Source organism: Anopheles coluzzii, chromosome 3 (genome assembly GCF_943734685.1).
Source record: "Anopheles coluzzii chromosome 3, AcolN3, whole genome shotgun sequence".
NCBI lineage: Eukaryota > Metazoa > Arthropoda > Insecta > Diptera > Culicidae > Anopheles > Anopheles coluzzii.
In genome coordinates, this window is record NC_064671.1 from 91,968,574 (window position 1) to 91,988,811 (window position 20,238).

The 20,238-nt window shown below is 48.1% G+C and overlaps 8 protein-coding genes across 28 annotated transcripts in view; 7 read left to right on the top strand and 1 right to left on the bottom strand.

The window, feature by feature from the left end:
- LOC120958494 (membrane-bound transcription factor site-1 protease) overlaps positions 1–20,238 on the bottom strand; it is a 42,226-nt gene that overhangs the window by 11,424 nt on the left and 10,564 nt on the right. For 2 of the 21 annotated variants that reach the window (XM_049609610.1, XM_049609619.1), the window contains 2 exons: positions 2,455–2,775; positions 1,782–2,394 (listed from right to left, as the gene is read on the bottom strand). The exons of 9 other annotated variants lie outside the window; for them this stretch is intronic. The gene's annotated coding sequence lies outside the window, so the exon portion shown is untranslated. Of the gene's footprint in view, positions 1–1,781; positions 2,395–2,454; positions 2,776–7,841; positions 8,163–12,638; positions 12,805–12,863; positions 13,169–13,228; positions 13,550–20,238 lie in introns of those variants that run through there. 10 more of the 21 variants (XM_049609612.1, XM_049609620.1, XM_049609615.1 and 7 more) reach the window with 7 other exon arrangements.
- LOC125907442 (histone H2B) lies at positions 791–1,429 on the top strand. The gene has a single exon (XM_049609635.1). It carries the CDS (start codon positions 811–813, stop codon positions 1,183–1,185), a length of 375 nt encoding a protein of 124 aa, XP_049465592.1. The 5' UTR covers positions 791–810; the 3' UTR covers positions 1,186–1,429.
- LOC125907362 (uncharacterized) lies at positions 3,391–4,848 on the top strand. The gene is made up of 2 exons (XM_049609029.1): positions 3,391–4,206; positions 4,429–4,848. The coding sequence occupies exons 1-2, from the start codon at positions 3,391–3,393 to the stop codon at positions 4,846–4,848; spliced, it is 1,236 nt and encodes a 411-aa protein (XP_049464986.1).
- LOC120958496 (histone H2B) lies at positions 6,054–6,739 on the top strand. The gene has a single exon (XM_040381347.2). It carries the CDS (start codon positions 6,126–6,128, stop codon positions 6,498–6,500), a length of 375 nt encoding a protein of 124 aa, XP_040237281.1. The 5' UTR covers positions 6,054–6,125; the 3' UTR covers positions 6,501–6,739.
- On the top strand, positions 8,336–19,423 carry LOC125907439 (uncharacterized). Its single transcript, XM_049609631.1, has 2 exons — positions 8,336–11,264; positions 19,208–19,423. Exon 1 carries the CDS (start codon positions 8,778–8,780, stop codon positions 10,233–10,235), a length of 1,458 nt encoding a protein of 485 aa, XP_049465588.1. The 5' UTR covers positions 8,336–8,777; the 3' UTR covers positions 10,236–11,264; positions 19,208–19,423.
- Positions 11,442–12,126, top strand: LOC125907441 (histone H2B). The gene has a single exon (XM_049609633.1). It carries the CDS (start codon positions 11,513–11,515, stop codon positions 11,885–11,887), a length of 375 nt encoding a protein of 124 aa, XP_049465590.1. The 5' UTR covers positions 11,442–11,512; the 3' UTR covers positions 11,888–12,126.
- On the top strand, positions 14,165–15,577 carry LOC125907363 (uncharacterized). The gene is made up of 2 exons (XM_049609030.1): positions 14,165–14,980; positions 15,143–15,577. Exons 1-2 carry the CDS (start codon positions 14,165–14,167, stop codon positions 15,575–15,577), a joined length of 1,251 nt encoding a protein of 416 aa, XP_049464987.1.
- LOC125907443 (histone H2B) lies at positions 19,357–20,074 on the top strand. The gene has a single exon (XM_049609637.1). The coding sequence runs from the start codon at positions 19,453–19,455 to the stop codon at positions 19,825–19,827; it is 375 nt and encodes a 124-aa protein (XP_049465594.1). The 5' UTR covers positions 19,357–19,452; the 3' UTR covers positions 19,828–20,074.

A 20,238-nucleotide genomic window follows, 5' to 3' on the forward strand; every position in this document is an offset into this window, starting at 1 on the left:
GGGCGGAGGTTACCTCACTAGGTTTCTTAGTTCTTTATCCAACAGTTCGCTCCACTACACTGTCGGGCTGTCAAGCAGAACAATAAAAGAAAGGATCATCAAGCCAACTCTCATACAAAGAGCTAGTATAACATGGATTTCACCATAGAACACGACTGTCCAGGAATATAAGCAAAACCGTGGTACAATCTCAGCATCAAATAGACTCATGGGCAGATTATCCTTCCACGAAGTCATCGCAGATTAGTCATCGCAGAACACTACAGTCAACTGAATTGTTCTGAATATGCTAACATAAGAGTCAAACTCAACTCAACTCACCAAAGCAAACCGTACAGCCTCTGGAAACGACAAACTATCTATAAAGTGAAAATAATGGATTACCAGCATTACAGTCAAGCACCTTTAACTGAATTGCTTAAAATATGAAAACATAAGAGTCATAACTCAACTCAGCTCAACTTACCAAAGCAAACCGTACAACTTCTGAAAACGACATACTATAAGCGAAAGTAATGGATTACCTGAAAGAGACAATTGCTGGATTAATACAACATCGGAACATGTCCTACAGAACGATACAAAAACAGAAATGAAAGTAATAAGTTATCTAAAAGAGACCATGTTACTGGATGATATATAATCCACCTAAAGAGGCGAATGAGCAAGACCTCAAAGTCTCTATAAAAATAAGTAAAACTAACTAACGGCGAACAAAAGTGAACAATTCTATACATTTTCCTTGGAAATCTGCGAATTTCATCTGCTCTCCTGCAAACACGTCCGTTCAGCTCGAAGTCCCAAAGCAAAATGGCCCCGAAGACCAGCGGCAAGGCAGCTAAGAAGTCCGGCAAGGCGCAGAAGAACATCTCCAAGTCGGACAAGAAGAAGAAGCGCAAGACCCGCAAGGAGAGCTACGCCATCTACATCTACAAGGTGCTGAAGCAGGTGCACCCGGACACCGGCATTTCCTCCAAGGCGATGAGCATCATGAACAGCTTCGTGAACGACATCTTCGAGCGGATCGCGGCGGAAGCGTCCCGCCTGGCGCACTACAACAAGCGCTCCACCATCACGTCCCGCGAGATCCAGACGGCGGTGCGACTGTTGCTCCCCGGCGAGCTGGCCAAGCACGCCGTGTCCGAGGGCACCAAGGCCGTCACCAAGTACACCAGTTCCAAGTAAGCGATGGGGGGACGGCGGAGTGGAGGCTGTGTGCACGGTCATGGAACGGCGGACGACTACCCAGGATGAGTGTGTGGACCAGAAAGCGACCAGTTCCGTGTGCAGTACGGTCACGTACACCCTATTATCTAGCTGTTAAGCGTTTCTCCTAGCTGTAAGTTACTCGCTCGGAACACAATTTTATGCATTCTGAACAACCACCTACGAAGAAGAATAAATGTATGTAAATACTCTCTAAAACTTACCTCACTCGTTGTTGGGTTATTGGGGAAATGGTTGAAAGAAAAATGTTGGAATTTTCACTTCTCTTGGTCGCTTTGGTTCACTCTTGGTTCCGCTTCATCACAACTTTTCGCACTGGCTGCCATCGATTCACTGATCCCTCCGTTTGACCCCAACGGCAACTCCACAGAGATCCAACACATTCGAAGAAACTGTCCCGTTCTCCCTCACTTCCATTCTTTCGCAACACACCGCCACCGATCGGTCCAAACTTGTCCAAACTGTTCCTTTGTCTCCTTTGCTCCTGTTCGGTTTCGCAATCAAAGGAGGCCTTTTCTTTCAAGCAATCGCCACCGTCCTTACGCTTACGTGTGTTCGTTATAAACATATTGCCTTCTTTATTTTGCGTTCCTCCCCGTGTGGGCAAGGAACACATTCACACCAATACGGATTGACATAATGTATGTTCATCTTTTGCTGTTGCTCTCTCCACACACGCACCGCTCATTTGGGGACCTTTCCCATAAACATTTTCCTTTTCTTCAACAAGATACATCTACCAGAAGAACAGCACTGATTTCCTTCTGGCAAATACGTCCCTTACTTCCTACCGTGTGTGGACCGTTGAACCGTTGAACCCATTCGGTGGTGCTTGCTGCTGCTGCTGTTGCTGCTCCTGGACGAGTAGATGATCGTTTGGACCGGTGCCGAAGCTTAAGCTGGACATGTTCAGCGTGACCGGATATTCCCACTCTAGCCGTTGACACACAGGTATGGGACGTTTCTCGCCCGTTGTCGTGTGAGCCACCAGCACTTTCGAGTACAGGTGCAGATTGTTGTTCGGCATTCGCTGAGGTAGGTTTTCTGTCAATAAAACAAATAACGCTCGGTACGACCACCCGTTCGGGCCGTTGTGGAATTGTGCTGCTACACAGCCTTTGTCCTTTCGCGCAGCAACTGTCCCAAACGGAGAGATGGAGATATTTCCTAAAACGAAGGAAACGAATCAACAACATGCTGACCACCAGACGGTAAAGCAATGATTACCTTTTGTACGACTGCTGCCCCGTCAGCAGCTTGTTTCGTTGTCTCACTTTCTCACCCGTTGTCGTGTGAGCAATCCACCACCTTCGAGTACGGGAGTAGATTATTTTGAACCATTCGCTCAGACAGCCTCATCTTTCCCATCGAAACAAGCACAACTTCACTGCAGCTTATCCAAACTTTCCTTTCCAATGTTTACCTTCAATAAGCTCCAGCTAGCGACCGACCGCACAGCAAAACACTGACGTACGCTGTCACTGCGCCCGAAAGTACGGCCTGTACAGGTGTGTCGAATCGAGAAACTGTTCCCCGGTTTAGTGATGCCTGCAATTACATGAACGTAAAATGCGAATTACTCACTTTTATCGAAATATGCATACACATAGATCGTTTTCAATCCTAGCGTTTTGCCCACGACGATAGCGAAAGCATTGGAAGCTTCCAGCTCTGGGCGCTTTTTGCATGCTTCCATAGCGTCGTCTCTTTCGCACCTTCACGCCGGGCTGAGAGTGCTGCGCAGGACACGTGCGCATCATCGCTGCATCTCGCGTGGACCGAGGGGTGAGAGTGGGAGCTTTGCGTGGGCTTTTTGAAAATTCGCACTGAGGGGAAGGGCTTGAAGCGTGGTGCCAACCAAAAAAAAGCATCAAATCCTGTTCAATTGTGTTCTAGCATTCGGAGAGTGAACACGCTGCGATTTCCCGTGCACAGTATTCTGCGACGCCATTGCTCAACCGACGCCACAAACCGACGCCATCACCCGGGGAGCTTGGGAGCCTAGGGAGTGTGGATTTTCTGCCTCGTGACCGTTTGCCAGCGGTGAGTACCGGTTATTTTTGGTGACTGTTAGACTAGTGCTTGTGTGGGGGGATTATTTTGTGCCAACGGACAACAGCAAACTTGCGTCTTGGTGCGACTTGGTGCAGTGAGGCCCGCAAGATGGCGGGCCCGAGTGGAGGCGGGTGGGGACACGGTCCCCCCCCAGTGAATAAAAGGGGTCGTCAGGCCCCCGAATGGCTCGATCCAGCGAACGTACACGGCGAACTGCGCTATCTGATTTTGGCGCCCCAGAAGGGTTTTGCCATTCCGAAGAACGCGTTTTTGATCGAGAAAAGCCTCTCGCCGTTCGTCGGTCCCATCGAGCCTTGCGTGCCGATGGACCAGGGCGCGCGATATCTCATGAAAACACGCAGTCGTGAGCAGTTCGACAAACTGCTTGCGATCAAGAAACTGATCGATGGTACCCCGGTGGAAATCACCTCTGACCGAGCTCGCAATACCGTACAGTGTGTGATGGTCACTCCGTGTCTGGACGGACTAACGGACGAAGAGATTCTGGCCCAAATCGAGGGAACTAAAATCGTGGAGGTGAAGCGGTTCATGCGCAAGGTGGACGGTGCGGTGAAACCGACCAACGCCTACCTACTACGTGTCGACTCGGTCACGGTTCCGGAGGAGGTGCGCGTTGGCTGCATCTCGGTGCGCACGCGTCCCTACTACCCCCGGCCCATGATATGCTTTAAATGCTTGATTGTGGGACACACCACGGCTCGGTGCAATTCTGCTCCAGCCTGCCCGAACTGCTCAATGCCGGAGCATGGATCTTGCAACAACCCACCCCGATGCAAAAACTGCAAAGGAGATCACGCTACCCTGAACCGCTCCTGCCCGGTCTATCTGGCCGAACAGAACATTATCCGCATCAAGGTGGATAACTGTATCAGCTACCCAGAAGCGCGCAAAATATACAGTCAGGTACAAGAGTCCGCCGTCCAAAAGCGACTGGCTAATGCACAGCAACAACCACAACAACCACAACCACTGCAACAACAACAACCACCACAACCACAACCACAACCACAACCACTGCAACAACAACAAATCGACACGGCACTGGCCGAACGCGACGCCAAAATAGAACAGTTAACGGCTATGAATGCACACATTAACTCGAAATTAAATTCGATTCTCGCAAAGTTCCAGCAAGTGATTGAGGAACGTGACTTCTTGAAAAGCCAGCTCCAATCCCGACGCAAGAACAAGCACACCGAAAACGCCGACTCGAACCACACGGACTCGAACAGCGACAGCAACGCTGACGCGAACTCGAGCCCAAACATGGACACTAACGGGGAACAGAACATCGACTCAAACAACACTAACGCGAACAACAACACGAACACGGACGCAAACACAGCTACGCAAAAGGACTCGAAGACTTCTACCTCGATCGGACCGAAACGAAAAGCCTCCCCCTCATCCTCATCCTACAGCACCGTCGACACAACAAGCGAAGAGAAAATTCCTCACGGCAACAACAGTACACCATCGAAAACAAAATCGCACAAAAGGGGAAAACGCAGATCCCAAAAGCGAAAACTAGGCTTTAGACACTGACCTAACGCTTCGAATTAGACTTCTGCTCTCGATACTTGGCACTATTTATTTGAATAATTAAAATTCCACAACACAAACAACTCTACTGCTAACATCTCTCCGCTTATCCTCAACTGGAACATCAGAAGCCTTAATTCAAACATTGACGAATTACAAACCTTAGCAACTAAACACCAACCATATATAATCACACAAAAAAAAAACAATGCCTATTCCACCTATTTTTAACAATCCCTTCACCCAATACCAATGGTATTTTATTAAAAAAAATACAAGTAATCAAATAAACCTCCATACCGAGCATTATTTTTCGACCAAATCGTGCCTTCGGGCCTCACTGCAAGAATATCAAAAATGCATCATACCTCGTTTAAACACAATTTGTAAGTTGGCACAGAATAGCACCCCTCCCAGGGCGCTGTCGGCAGTCCCAAAGGGCTGGTTCTTGCCGCGGCCGCTGTACGGGGCGGAGGTTACCTCACTAGGTTTCTTAGTTCTTTATCCAACAGTTCGCTCCACTACACTGTCGGGCTGTCAAGCAGAACAATAAAAGAAAGGATCATCAAGCCAACTCTCATACAAAGAGCTAGTATAACATGGATTTCACCATAGAACACGACTGTCCAGGAATATAAGCAAAACCGTGGTACAATCTCAGCATCAAATAGACTCATGGGCAGATTATCCTTCCACGAAGTCATCGCAGATTAGTCATCGCAGAACACTACAGTCAACTGAATTGTTCTGAATATGCTAACATAAGAGTCAAACTCAACTCAACTCACCAAAGCAAACCGTACAGCCTCTGGAAACGACAAACTATCTATAAAGTGAAAATAATGGATTACCAGCATTACAGTCAAGCACCTTTAACTGAATTGCTTAAAATATGAAAACATAAGAGTCATAACTCAACTCAGCTCAACTTACCAAAGCAAACCGTACAACTTCTGAAAACGACATACTATAAGCGAAAGTAATGGATTACCTGAAAGAGACAATTGCTGGATTAATACAACATCGGAACATGTCCTACAGAACGATACAAAAACAGAAATGAAAGTAATAAGTTATCTAAAAGAGACCATGTTACTGGATGATATATAATCCACCTAAAGAGGCGAATGAGCAAGACCTCAAAGTCTCTATAAAAATAAGTAAAACTAAACTAAACGGCGAACAAAAAGTGAACAGCTTCATACATTTTCTTTGGAAATCTGCGAATTTCATCTGTTCTACTGCAAACACGTCCGCTCAGCTCGAAGTCCCAAAGCAAAATGGCCCCGAAGACCAGCGGCAAGGCAGCTAAGAAGTCCGGCAAGGCGCAGAAGAACATCTCCAAGTCGGACAAGAAGAAGAAGCGCAAGACCCGCAAGGAGAGCTACGCCATCTACATCTACAAGGTGCTGAAGCAGGTGCACCCGGACACCGGCATTTCCTCCAAGGCGATGAGCATCATGAACAGCTTCGTGAACGACATCTTCGAGCGGATCGCGGCGGAAGCGTCCCGCCTGGCGCACTACAACAAGCGCTCCACCATCACGTCCCGCGAGATCCAGACGGCGGTGCGACTGTTGCTCCCCGGCGAGCTGGCCAAGCACGCCGTGTCCGAGGGCACCAAGGCCGTCACCAAGTACACCAGTTCCAAGTAAGCGATGGGTGTTGTGTGGAGGCTGTGTGCACGGTCATGGAACGGCGGACGACTACCCAGGACGAGTGTGTGGACCAGAAAGCGACCAGTTCCGTGTGCAGTACGGTCACGTACACCCTATTATCTAGCTGTTAAGCGTTTCTCCTAGCTGTAAGTTACTCGCTCGGAACACAATTTTATGCATTCTGAACAACCACCTACGAAGAAGAATAAATGTATGTAAATACTCTCTAAAACTTACCTCACTCGTTGTTGGGCTATTGGGGAAATGGTTGAAAGAAAGAGGTTTTGATGTCCACTTCTTTTGGTCGCTTTGGTTCCGCTTCATCACAACTTTTCGCACTGGCTGCCATTGATTCACTGATCCATCCGTTTGACCCCAACGGCAACTCCACAGATTCGAAGAAACTGTTCCGTTCTCCCTCACTTCTTTTCTTTCGCAACACACCGCCGCCGATCGGTCCAAACTTGTCCAAACTGTTCCTTTGTCTCCTTTGCTCCTGTTCGGTTTCGCAATCAAAGGAGGCCTTTTCTTTCAAGCAATCGCCACCGTCCTTGCGCTTACGTGTGTTCGTTATAAACATATTGTCTTCTTTATTTTGCGTTCCTCCCCGTGTGGGCTAGGAACACATTCACACCAATTCGGATTGACATAATGTATGTTCATCTTTTGCTGTTGCTCTCTCCACACACGCACCGCTCATTTGGGGACCTTTCCCATAAACATTTTCCTTTTCTTCAGCGAGATACACCTACCAGAAGAATAGCCCCCATTTCCTTCTGGCAAATACGTCTCTTACTTCCTACCGTGTATGGACCGCCCATTCGGTGGTGCTTTCGGGGGGATTTTATCCGTTTTCTTGTTGCGCCATCCGGGCACGTCCGGTTCATCGTTGGCGCCTAGTGAAGCATTACTATCTAAAACGAAGGAAATGACTTAAAAAATGCTCATCATATTTTGATAATGTAGAGTTTACCCTTTGATGATCGTTTGGACCGGTGCCGAAGCTTAAGCTGGACATGTTCAGCGTGACCGGATATTCCCACTCTAGCCGTTGACACACAGGTATGGGACGTTTCTCGCCCGTTGTCGTGTGAGCCACCAGCACTTTCGAGTACAGGTGCAGATTGTTGTTCGGCATTCGCTGAGGTAGGTTTTCTGTCAATAAAACAAATAACGCTCGGTACGACCACCCGTTCGGGCCGTTGTGGAATTGTGCTGCTACACAGCCTTTGTCCTTTCGCGCAGCAACTGTCCCAAACGGAGAGATGGAGATATTTCCTAAAACGAAGGAAACGAATCAACAACATGCTGACCACCAGACGGTAAAGCAATGATTACCTTTTGTACGACTGCTGCCCCGTCAGCAGCTTGTTTCGTTGTCTCACTTTCTCACCCGTTGTCGTGTGAGCAATCCACCACCTTCGAGTACGGGAGTAGATTATTTTGAACCATTCGCTCAGACAGCCTCATCTTTCCCATCGAAACAAGCACAACTTCACTGCAGCTTATCCAAACTTTCCTTTCCAATGTTTACCTTCAATAAGCTCCAGCTAGCGACCGACCGCACAGCAAAACACTGACGTACGCTGTCACTGCGCCCGAAAGTACGGCCTGTACAGGTGTGTCGAATCGAGAAACTGTTCCCCGGTTTAGTGATGCCTGCAATTACATGAACGTAAAATGCGAATTACTCACTTTTATCGAAATATGCATACACATAGATCGTTTTCAATCCTAGCGTTTTGCCCACGACGATAGCGAAAGCATTGGAAGCTTCCAGCTCTGGGCGCTTTTTGCATGCTTCCATAGCGTCGTCTCTTTCGCACCTTCACGCCGGGCTGAGAGTGCTGCGCAGGACACGTGCGCATCATCGCTGCATCTCGCGTGGACCGAGGGGTGAGAGTGGGAGCTTTGCGTGGGCTTTTTGAAAATTCGCACTGAGGGGAAGGGCTTGAAGCGTGGTGCCAACCAAAAAAAAGCATCAAATCCTGTTCAATTGTGTTCTAGCATTCGGAGAGTGAACACGCTGCGATTTCCCGTGCACAGTATTCTGCGACGCCATTGCTCAACCGACGCCACAAACCGACGCCATCACCCGGGGAGCTTGGGAGCCTAGGGAGTGTGGATTTTCTGCCTCGTGACCGTTTGCCAGCGGTGAGTACCGGTTATTTTTGGTGACTGTTAGACTAGTGCTTGTGTGGGGGGATTATTTTGTGCCAACGGACAACAGCAAACTTGCGTCTTGGTGCGACTTGGTGCAGTGAGGCCCGCAAGATGGCGGGCCCGAGTGGAGGCGGGTGGGGACACGGTCCCCCCCCAGTGAATAAAAGGGGTCGTCAGGCCCCCGAATGGCTCGATCCAGCGAACGTACACGGCGAACTGCGCTATCTGATTTTGGCGCCCCAGAAGGGTTTTGCCATTCCGAAGAACGCGTTTTTGATCGAGAAAAGCCTCTCGCCGTTCGTCGGTCCCATCGAGCCTTGCGTGCCGATGGACCAGGGCGCGCGATATCTCATGAAAACACGCAGTCGTGAGCAGTTCGACAAACTGCTTGCGATCAAGAAACTGATCGATGGTACCCCGGTGGAAATCACCTCTGACCGAGCTCGCAATACCGTACAGTGTGTGATGGTCACTCCGTGTCTGGACGGACTAACGGACGAAGAGATTCTGGCCCAAATCGAGGGAACTAAAATCGTGGAGGTGAAGCGGTTCATGCGCAAGGTGGACGGTGCGGTGAAACCGACCAACGCCTACCTACTACGTGTCGACTCGGTCACGGTTCCGGAGGAGGTGCGCGTTGGCTGCATCTCGGTGCGCACGCGTCCCTACTACCCCCGGCCCATGATATGCTTTAAATGCTTGATTGTGGGACACACCACGGCTCGGTGCAATTCTGCTCCAGCCTGCCCGAACTGCTCAATGCCGGAGCATGGATCTTGCAACAACCCACCCCGATGCAAAAACTGCAAAGGAGATCACGCTACCCTGAACCGCTCCTGCCCGGTCTATCTGGCCGAACAGAACATTATCCGCATCAAGGTGGATAACTGTATCAGCTACCCAGAAGCGCGCAAAATATACAGTCAGGTACAAGAGTCCGCCGTCCAAAAGCGACTGGCTAATGCACAGCAACAACCACAACAACCACAACCACTGCAACAACAACAACCACCACAACCACAACCACAACCACAACCACTGCAACAACAACAAATCGACACGGCACTGGCCGAACGCGACGCCAAAATAGAACAGTTAACGGCTATGAATGCACACATTAACTCGAAATTAAATTCGATTCTCGCAAAGTTCCAGCAAGTGATTGAGGAACGTGACTTCTTGAAAAGCCAGCTCCAATCCCGACGCAAGAACAAGCACACCGAAAACGCCGACTCGAACCACACGGACTCGAACAGCGACAGCAACGCTGACGCGAACTCGAGCCCAAACATGGACACTAACGGGGAACAGAACATCGACTCAAACAACACTAACGCGAACAACAACACGAACACGGACGCAAACACAGCTACGCAAAAGGACTCGAAGACTTCTACCTCGATCGGACCGAAACGAAAAGCCTCCCCCTCATCCTCATCCTACAGCACCGTCGACACAACAAGCGAAGAGAAAATTCCTCACGGCAACAACAGTACACCATCGAAAACAAAATCGCACAAAAGGGGAAAACGCAGATCCCAAAAGCGAAAACTAGGCTTTAGACACTGACCTAACGCTTCGAATTAGACTTCTGCTCTCGATACTTGGCACTATTTATTTGAATAATTAAAATTCCACAACACAAACAACTCTACTGCTAACATCTCTCCGCTTATCCTCAACTGGAACATCAGAAGCCTTAATTCAAACATTGACGAATTACAAACCTTAGCAACTAAACACCAACCATATATAATCACACAAAAAAAAAACAATGCCTATTCCACCTATTTTTAACAATCCCTTCACCCAATACCAATGGTATTTTATTAAAAAAAATACAAGTAATCAAATAAACCTCCATACCGAGCATTATTTTTCGACCAAATCGTGCCTTCGGGCCTCACTGCAAGAATATCAAAAATGCATCATACCTCGTTTAAACACAATTTGTAAGTTGGCACAGAATAGCACCCCTCCCAGGGCGCTGTCGGCAGTCCCAAAGGGCTGGTTCTTGCCGCGGCCGCTGTACGGGGCGGAGGTTACCTCACTAGGTTTCTTAGTTCTTTATCCAACAGTTCGCTCCACTACACTGTCGGGCTGTCAAGCAGAACAATAAAAGAAAGGATCATCAAGCCAACTCTCATACAAAGAGCTAGTATAACATGGATTTCACCATAGAACACGACTGTCCAGGAATATAAGCAAAACCGTGGTACAATCTCAGCATCAAATAGACTCATGGGCAGATTATCCTTCCACGAAGTCATCGCAGATTAGTCATCGCAGAACACTACAGTCAACTGAATTGTTCTGAATATGCTAACATAAGAGTCAAACTCAACTCAACTCACCAAAGCAAACCGTACAGCCTCTGGAAACGACAAACTATCTATAAAGTGAAAATAATGGATTACCAGCATTACAGTCAAGCACCTTTAACTGAATTGCTTAAAATATGAAAACATAAGAGTCATAACTCAACTCAGCTCAACTTACCAAAGCAAACCGTACAACTTCTGAAAACGACATACTATAAGCGAAAGTAATGGATTACCTGAAAGAGACAATTGCTGGATTAATACAACATCGGAACATGTCCTACAGAACGATACAAAAACAGAAATGAAAGTAATAAGTTATCTAAAAGAGACCATGTTACTGGATGATATATAATCCACCTAAAGAGGCGAATGAGCAAGACCTCAAAGTCTCTATAAAAATAAGTAAAACTAAACTAAACGGCGAACAAAAAGTGAACAGCTTCATACATTTTCTTTGGAAATCTGCGAATTTCATCTGTTCTACTGCAAACACGTCCGCTCAGCTCGAAGTCCCAAAGCAAAATGGCCCCGAAGACCAGCGGCAAGGCAGCTAAGAAGTCCGGCAAGGCGCAGAAGAACATCTCCAAGTCGGACAAGAAGAAGAAGCGCAAGACCCGCAAGGAGAGCTACGCCATCTACATCTACAAGGTGCTGAAGCAGGTGCACCCGGACACCGGCATTTCCTCCAAGGCGATGAGCATCATGAACAGCTTCGTGAACGACATCTTCGAGCGGATCGCGGCGGAAGCGTCCCGCCTGGCGCACTACAACAAGCGCTCCACCATCACGTCCCGCGAGATCCAGACGGCGGTGCGACTGTTGCTCCCCGGCGAGCTGGCCAAGCACGCCGTGTCCGAGGGCACCAAGGCCGTCACCAAGTACACCAGTTCCAAGTAAGCGATGGGTGTTGTGTGGAGGCTGTGTGCACGGTCATGGAACGGCGGACGACTACCCAGGACGAGTGTGTGGACCAGAAAGCGACCAGTTCCGTGTGCAGTACGGTCACGTACACCCTATTATCTAGCTGTTAAGCGTTTCTCCTAGCTGTAAGTTACTCGCTCGGAACACAATTTTATGCATTCTGAACAACCACCTACGAAGAAGAATAAATGTATGTAAATACTCTCTAAAACTTACCTCACTCGTTGTTGGGCTATTGGGGAAATGGTTGAAAGAAAGAGGTTTTGATGTCCACTTCTTTTGGTCGCTTTGGTTCCGCTTCATCACAACTTTTCGCACTGGCTGCCATTGATTCACTGATCCATCCGTTTGACCCCAACGGCAACTCCACAGATTCGAAGAAACTGTTCCGTTCTCCCTCACTTCTTTTCTTTCGCAACACACCGCCGCCGATCGGTCCAAACTTGTCCAAACTGTTCCTTTGTCTCCTTTGCTCCTGTTCGGTTTCGCAATCAAAGGAGGCCTTTTCTTTCAAGCAATCGCCACCGTCCTTGCGCTTACGTGTGTTCGTTATAAACATATTGTCTTCTTTATTTTGCGTTCCTCCCCGTGTGGGCTAGGAACACATTCACACCAATTCGGATTGACATAATGTATGTTCATCTTTTGCTGTTGCTCTCTCCACACACGCACCGCTCATTTGGGGACCTTTCCCATAAACATTTTCCTTTTCTTCAGCGAGATACACCTACCAGAAGAATAGCCCCCATTTCCTTCTGGCAAATACGTCTCTTACTTCCTACCGTGTATGGACCGCCCATTCGGTGGTGCTTTCGGGGGGATTTTATCCGTTTTCTTGTTGCGCCATCCGGGCACGTCCGGTTCATCGTTGGCGCCTAGTGAAGCATTACTATCTAAAACGAAGGAAATGACTTAAAAAATGCTCATCATATTTTGATAATGTAGAGTTTACCCTTTGATGATCGTTTGGACCGGTGCCGAAGCTTAAGCTGGACATGTTCAGCGTGACCGGATATTCCCACTCTAGCCGTTGACACACAGGTATGGGACGTTTCTCGCCCGTTGTCGTGTGAGCCACCAGCACTTTCGAGTACAGGTGCAGATTGTTGTTCGGCATTCGCTGAGGTAGGTTTTCTGTCAATAAAACAAATAACGCTCGGTACGACCACCCGTTCGGGCCGTTGTGGAATTGTGCTGCTACACAGCCTTTGTCCTTTCGCGCAGCAACTGTCCCAAACGGAGAGATGGAGATATTTCCTAAAACGAAGGAAACGAATCAACAACATGCTGACCACCAGACGGTAAAGCAATGATTACCTTTTGTACGACTGCTGCCCCGTCAGCAGCTTGTTTCGTTGTCTCACTTTCTCACCCGTTGTCGTGTGAGCAATCCACCACCTTCGAGTACGGGAGTAGATTATTTTGAACCATTCGCTCAGACAGCCTCATCTTTCCCATCGAAACAAGCACAACTTCACTGCAGCTTATCCAAACTTTCCTTTCCAATGTTTACCTTCAATAAGCTCCAGCTAGCGACCGACCGCACAGCAAAACACTGACGTACGCTGTCACTGCGCCCGAAAGTACGGCCTGTACAGGTGTGTCGAATCGAGAAACTGTTCCCCGGTTTAGTGATGCCTGCAATTACATGAACGTAAAATGCGAATTACTCACTTTTATCGAAATATGCATACACATAGATCGTTTTCAATCCTAGCGTTTTGCCCACGACGATAGCGAAAGCATTGGAAGCTTCCAGCTCTGGGCGCTTTTTGCATGCTTCCATAGCGTCGTCTCTTTCGCACCTTCACGCCGGGCTGAGAGTGCTGCGCAGGACACGTGCGCATCATCGCTGCATCTCGCGTGGACCGAGGGGTGAGAGTGGGAGCTTTGCGTGGGCTTTTTGAAAATTCGCACTGAGGGGAAGGGCTTGAAGCGTGGTGCCAACCAAAAAAAAGCATCAAATCCTGTTCAATTGTGTTCTAGCATTCGGAGAGTGAACACGCTGCGATTTCCCGTGCACAGTATTCTGCGACGCCATTGCTCAACCGACGCCACAAACCGACGCCATCACCCGGGGAGCTTGGGAGCCTAGGGAGTGTGGATTTTCTGCCTCGTGACCGTTTGCCAGCGGTGAGTACCGGTTATTTTTGGTGACTGTTAGACTAGTGCTTGTGTGGGGGGATTATTTTGTGCCAACGGACAACAGCAAACTTGCGTCTTGGTGCGACTTGGTGCAGTGAGGCCCGCAAGATGGCGGGCCCGAGTGGAGGCGGGTGGGGACACGGTCCCCCCCCAGTGAATAAAAGGGGTCGTCAGGCCCCCGAATGGCTCGATCCAGCGAACGTACACGGCGAACTGCGCTATCTGATTTTGGCGCCCCAGAAGGGTTTTGCCATTCCGAAGAACGCGTTTTTGATCGAGAAAAGCCTCTCGCCGTTCGTCGGTCCCATCGAGCCTTGCGTGCCGATGGACCAGGGCGCGCGATATCTCATGAAAACACGCAGTCGTGAGCAGTTCGACAAACTGCTTGCGATCAAGAAACTGATCGATGGTACCCCGGTGGAAATCACCTCTGACCGAGCTCGCAATACCGTACAGTGTGTGATGGTCACTCCGTGTCTGGACGGACTAACGGACGAAGAGATTCTGGCCCAAATCGAGGGAACAAAAATCGTGGAGGTGAAGCGGTTCATGCGCAAGGTGGACGGTGCGGTGAAACCGACCAACGCCTACCTACTACGTGTCGACTCGGTCACGGTTCCGGAGGAGGTGCGCGTTGGCTGCATCTCGGTGCGCACGCGTCCCTACTACCCCCGGCCCATGATATGCTTTAAATGCTTGATTGTGGGACACACCACGGCTCGGTGCAATTCTGCTCCAGCCTGCCCGAACTGCTCAATGCCGGAGCATGGATCTTGCAACAACCCACCCCGATGCAAAAACTGCAAAGGAGATCACGCTACCCTGAACCGCTCCTGCCCGGTCTATCTGGCCGAACAGAACATTATCCGCATCAAGGTGGATAACTGTATCAGCTACCCAGAAGCGCGCAAAATATACAGTCAGGTACAAGAGTCCGCCGTCCAAAAGCGACTGGCTAATGCTCAGCAACAACCACAACAACCACAACCACTGCAACAACAACCACAACAAAATGACACGGCACCGGCCGAACGCGACGCAACAATAGAAAAGCTAAAGACCATGTTAAACTCGGCCTTTGCAAAGATCCAGGAATTGATTGAGGAACGCGACTTCTTCAAAAGCCAGGTCCAATCCCGACGCAAGGACAAGAACACCGAAAACACCGATTCGAATCACTCGGACTCGAACCACACGGACTCGAACAGCGACAGCAACGCTGACGCGAACTCGAGCCCAAACATGGAAACTAACGTGGAACAGAACATCGACACAAACAACACTAACGCGAACAACAACACGAACACGGACGCAAACGCAGCTACGCAAAAAGACTCGAAGACTTCTACCCCGATCGGACCGAAACGAAAAGCCTCCCCCTCATCCTCATCCTATAGCACCGTCGACACAACAAGCGAAGAGAAAATTCCTCACGGCAACAACAGTACACCATCGAAAACAAAATCGCACAAAAGGGGAAAACGTAGATCCCAAAAGCGAAAACTAGGCTTTAGACACTGACCTAACGCTTCGAATTAGACTTCTGCTCTCGATACTTGGCACTATTTATTCGAATAATTAAAATTCCACAACACAAACAATTCTACAGCTAACATCTCTCCGCTTATCCTCAACTGGAACATCAGAAGCCTTAATTCAAACATTGACGAATTACAAACCTTAGTAACTAAACACCAACCATATATAATCACACTCCAAGAAACAATGTTTATTCCACCTGCTTTTAACACTTCCTTCGCGCAATACCAATGGTATTTTAAAAATTTCAACAACATTCACCACAACATAGCAATAGGCGTTTTAAAAACAATCGACCACGAATTCGTCCCCATCAATTCACCACTCCCAGTAATAGCCGTGAAAATAAAATATCCCCGCACAGTGACCATCATCAATAGCTACATTCCCCATTCATCATTTCTCTACCTAACAAACGACCTCAATAGCGTAGCCATGCAAACCGACCACCCTAAGATAATAATTGGCGATTTAAACTGCTCCCACACAGCGTGGGGCAACGATAAGTGTACTCCACGCGGCAAACTGCTGTATGCTTACTTTGAGCTTAACAGCATGTATGTGCTTCAAAATCAGCAACCCACTCGCATTTCTCCCGCTGATGGAAAGGAATCCACTCTAGACCACTGTGCAGTATCGAACGATATTTGCTCTCAATTCAAACTGTCCATAGCCCCCGACCTTCACGGCAGTGACCATTTTCCAATTTTTATTCAACACAGCCAAATAGACGCTAGACCAACATCCCGACCTCGTTGGAAATATGAACAGGCCAATTGGTCGCTATACCAGCAAACAATAGACTCACACATCTCGGCCAACAACGACATGACAATAGACGAGCTCCACAACCTAATCTTAAAAGCAGCCAAACTCAGTATTCCTATTACAAAAGGTTTTAAATCCGGCAAATCCGTACCCTGGTGGAACAAGAACGTTCAATTAGCCATCAAAGAACGCAGATCCGCCCTTCGCAAACTGCGGCGAAGCACTCGTATTCCCAACAACCCCATCACACCTCATCTAGCCAGCCTATATCGCATAGCCAACTCCAAAGCTAAGCGAGCCATCCAGGAGGCTAAGGCCTCCGGTTGGACTAGCTTGGCGCACAGTATCAAGACATCCAGTACACTCAAACAGGTCTGGGGACAGATAAACTACATGTCTGGGAAAAACCCATCCTCTATCTTCACTTTGATCGAAAACAACCAACCAATTACATCCACACCCGAAATTGCCCAAACACTCGGCAATCACTTCTACAACTCCTCAGCCACCAAAAACTACTCTACCAGTTTCATAGCTCACAAAATAAATACCGAGTCCAACCTTCCGATCTCTTTTCCTGACACAAACCACAAATCGTACAATCAACTGTTTTCCATAAGAGAGCTCCACTGGGCACTTAACAGCTGCCAGGGAAACTCTGCCGGTGCCGACAATATCGGCTACCCTTTGCTCAAAAATCTACCTCTCATTGCTCATTACCGTTTGCTCGCTATTTACAACAATATCTGGACCACCGGAAACATCCCATCAGAATGGAAAAATAGTCTGATAGTGCCTATCCCCAAACCTAATCAACCCAGCAATAGTGCCAATAGCTACCGGCCCATCTCTCTACTCCCTTGCACCTGCAAGGTGATGGAGAAAATGGTCAACCGGAGACTCATTACGAAGCTCGAAGACCGTAAACTCCTCAACAAACACCAACACGCCTTTCGACCCGGCAAGAGTATGGAAACATACCTTGCGGCATTAGAGCAGTGTTTCTCTACAGCAAGGAACAAAGGAAAACACATTATCTGCGCAATCATTGACCTGTCAAAGGCCTTTGACCGCACCTGGCGATATTACATATTAGATCAATTGGCAAAATGGGGCATAGGTGGCCGCTTAACGGCATTTCTGCAACAATTCCTAACCGATCGGACATTTAAAATCCTGCTAGGCTCGTACACTTCCCGCCCTTTCCCTCTAGAGAACGGAGTTCCGCAAGGGTCTTCTTTGTCTCCCACCCTCTTCCTTATAAGCATCGAATCCCTATTACTATCCCTCCCCACAAACGTACACATTTTTCTTTACGCCGACGACATAATACTAGTTTCCACACACCACTACGCCAAGACCGCACGACTCAAGCTACAGCATGCTGTCAACAAGGTTTTCCAGTGGACCAACTGGACCGGCAATTCTATAGCGGTTTCAAAAAGTAAAATTTTACATATACCAAGCGGAGTCACACGTGTCCGCAACCGTCCTAAAATCAAAATACAAGGTCAAAAAATACAGGAAGTCAAACAAGCCTCCATACTGGGCATTATCTTCGACAAAAAACTTACCTTCGGGCCCCACTGCAGGGAAATTAAAAGACGCACCATACCTCGTTTAAATATAATCCGTACGTTGGCACAGAATAACACCCCTCGCCCAGCGCTGTTGGCAGTCCTAAAGGGCTGGTTCTTGCCGCGGCTGCTGTACGGGGCGGAGATTTCCTCACTAGGTTCCACAGATCTTATCCAACAGTTCGCTCCACTATACCACCGGGCCGTCAAGCACATATCGGGTTGCTTCAAAACCAGTCCAACCGAAGCAGCACTAGTTGAATGCGGCGTTCTTCCACTGAAATATCTGATAACACAGAAAATATCCAACATGGCAGGCAGATTAGTAGAAGGAAAAATCAAAGCCAGCTCTTTTATTCGACGAGCAAAATACAACATGAAACTCACCATAGGCCTGGAATTTCCACAAATACTCACCATCAACAAAAATAAGTTAAAACCGTGGTACAATCCCACCATCAAGGTAGACTGGTCGATGCAACACATTAGCAAGAACAACAACAATAATTCGGTTATACTGCAGCATTTTATCGAAATTGCCGACAAATACAAAAACCATTATCAAATCTACACTGATGGATCCGTTTTATCACCTAACGCCGGTTGTGCAGTTTACACTCAAAATAGATGCCTAAAACTAAGATTGCCTTGTCACACCACCATTTTCTCAGCGGAAGCAATAGCAATCATTAAAGCAGCAGAAGAAATAGCACCTCCAAACACAGAATGTGTTATCTTCACAGACAGCGCATCTGTATTAAAAGCTATAGAACATGGCAACTTCAAAAACCCATACATTCAACAAATAGAGCAACTTTCTAACATCAGACACATCAGTTTCTGCTGGATCCCCAGCCACAAAGGGATCCCTGGAAATGACCATGCCGATAGACTGGCCAACGAAGCCCGACTATTACCTGCAACTCAAAACAACAAATTGTCCAGAGCCGACTTTAGTCGTTGGCTCCACAATCAGATCAAAATACATTGGACAACAGAATGGGTACAATCCAACGACAAACACCTAAAGTACATAAAAACAGCAATAGATCCATGGACTGACCACCCTTCCAGAAGCCATCAAAGAATTTTAACCAGATTAAGAATTGGTCACACACGTCTCACGCATCGCCATATCTTAAATAACGAAAACCCTCCAATCTGCCCGTATTGCGCCGCAGACACCACAGTTAAACACTTACTGATTGAATGCCCAGAGTACGATAATACAAGAGCCAAACTCAATTTATCAAAACACATCGAACAGGTCTTACAGAACGATACAAAAACAGAAATGAAAGTTATAAGTTATCTAAAAGAGACCATGTTACTGGATGATATATAATCCACCAAAAGAGGCGAATGAGCTAGTCCTCAAAGTCTCTATAAAAATAAGTAAAAGAAAAGAAAGGCGAACAAAAGTGAACATTTCTATACATTTTCTTTGGAAATCTGCGAATTTCATCTGTTCTACTGCAAACACGTCCGCTCAGCTCGAAGTCCCAAAGCAAAATGGCCCCGAAGACCAGCGGCAAGGCAGCTAAGAAGTCCGGCAAGGCGCAGAAGAACATCTCCAAGTCGGACAAGAAGAAGAAGCGCAAGACCCGCAAGGAGAGCTACGCCATCTACATCTACAAGGTGCTGAAGCAGGTGCACCCGGACACCGGCATTTCCTCCAAGGCGATGAGCATCATGAACAGCTTCGTGAACGACATCTTCGAGCGGATCGCGGCGGAAGCGTCCCGCCTGGCGCACTACAACAAGCGCTCCACCATCACGTCCCGCGAGATCCAGACGGCGGTGCGACTGTTGCTCCCCGGCGAGCTGGCCAAGCACGCCGTGTCCGAGGGCACCAAGGCCGTCACCAAGTACACCAGTTCCAAGTAAGCGATGGGGGACGGCGGAGTGGAGGCTGTGTGCACGGTCATGGAACGGCGGACGACTACCCAGGATGAGTGTGTGGACCAGAAAGCGACCAGTTCCGTGTGCAGTACGGTCACGTACACCCTATTATCTAGCTGTTAAGCGTTTCTCCTAGCTGTAAGTTACTCGCTCGGAACACAATTTTATGCATTCTGAACAACCACCCTACTACGAAGAAGAATAAATGTATGTAAATACTCTCTAAAACTTACCTCGCTCGTTGTTGGGTTATTGGGAAAATGGTTGAAAGAAAAAGGTTTCGATGTCCACTTCTCTTGGTCGCTTTGGTTCCGCTTCATCACAACTTTTCACTCTGGCTGCCATCGATATCCATCCGTTTGACCCCAACGGCAACTCCACAGAGCTTCACCTGTT

Excerpts from the sequence above, each read along its gene's own strand:
- LOC125907442 (XM_049609635.1), top strand. The coding sequence starts at position 811 with ATGGCCCCGAAGACCAGCGGCAAGGCAGCTAAGAAGTCCGGCAAGGCG.
- LOC125907362 (XM_049609029.1), top strand. The coding sequence starts at position 3,391 with ATGGCGGGCCCGAGTGGAGGCGGGTGGGGACACGGTCCCCCCCCAGTG. Across the intron at positions 4,207-4,428 it reads CGCGCAAAATATACAGTCAG|TTCCAGCAAGTGATTGAGGA; the intron begins GTACAAGAGTCC and ends ATTCTCGCAAAG.
- LOC120958496 (XM_040381347.2), top strand. The coding sequence starts at position 6,126 with ATGGCCCCGAAGACCAGCGGCAAGGCAGCTAAGAAGTCCGGCAAGGCG.
- LOC125907439 (XM_049609631.1), top strand. The coding sequence starts at position 8,778 with ATGGCGGGCCCGAGTGGAGGCGGGTGGGGACACGGTCCCCCCCCAGTG.
- LOC125907441 (XM_049609633.1), top strand. The coding sequence starts at position 11,513 with ATGGCCCCGAAGACCAGCGGCAAGGCAGCTAAGAAGTCCGGCAAGGCG.
- LOC125907363 (XM_049609030.1), top strand. The coding sequence starts at position 14,165 with ATGGCGGGCCCGAGTGGAGGCGGGTGGGGACACGGTCCCCCCCCAGTG. Across the intron at positions 14,981-15,142 it reads CGCGCAAAATATACAGTCAG|ATCCAGGAATTGATTGAGGA; the intron begins GTACAAGAGTCC and ends GCCTTTGCAAAG.
- LOC125907443 (XM_049609637.1), top strand. The coding sequence starts at position 19,453 with ATGGCCCCGAAGACCAGCGGCAAGGCAGCTAAGAAGTCCGGCAAGGCG.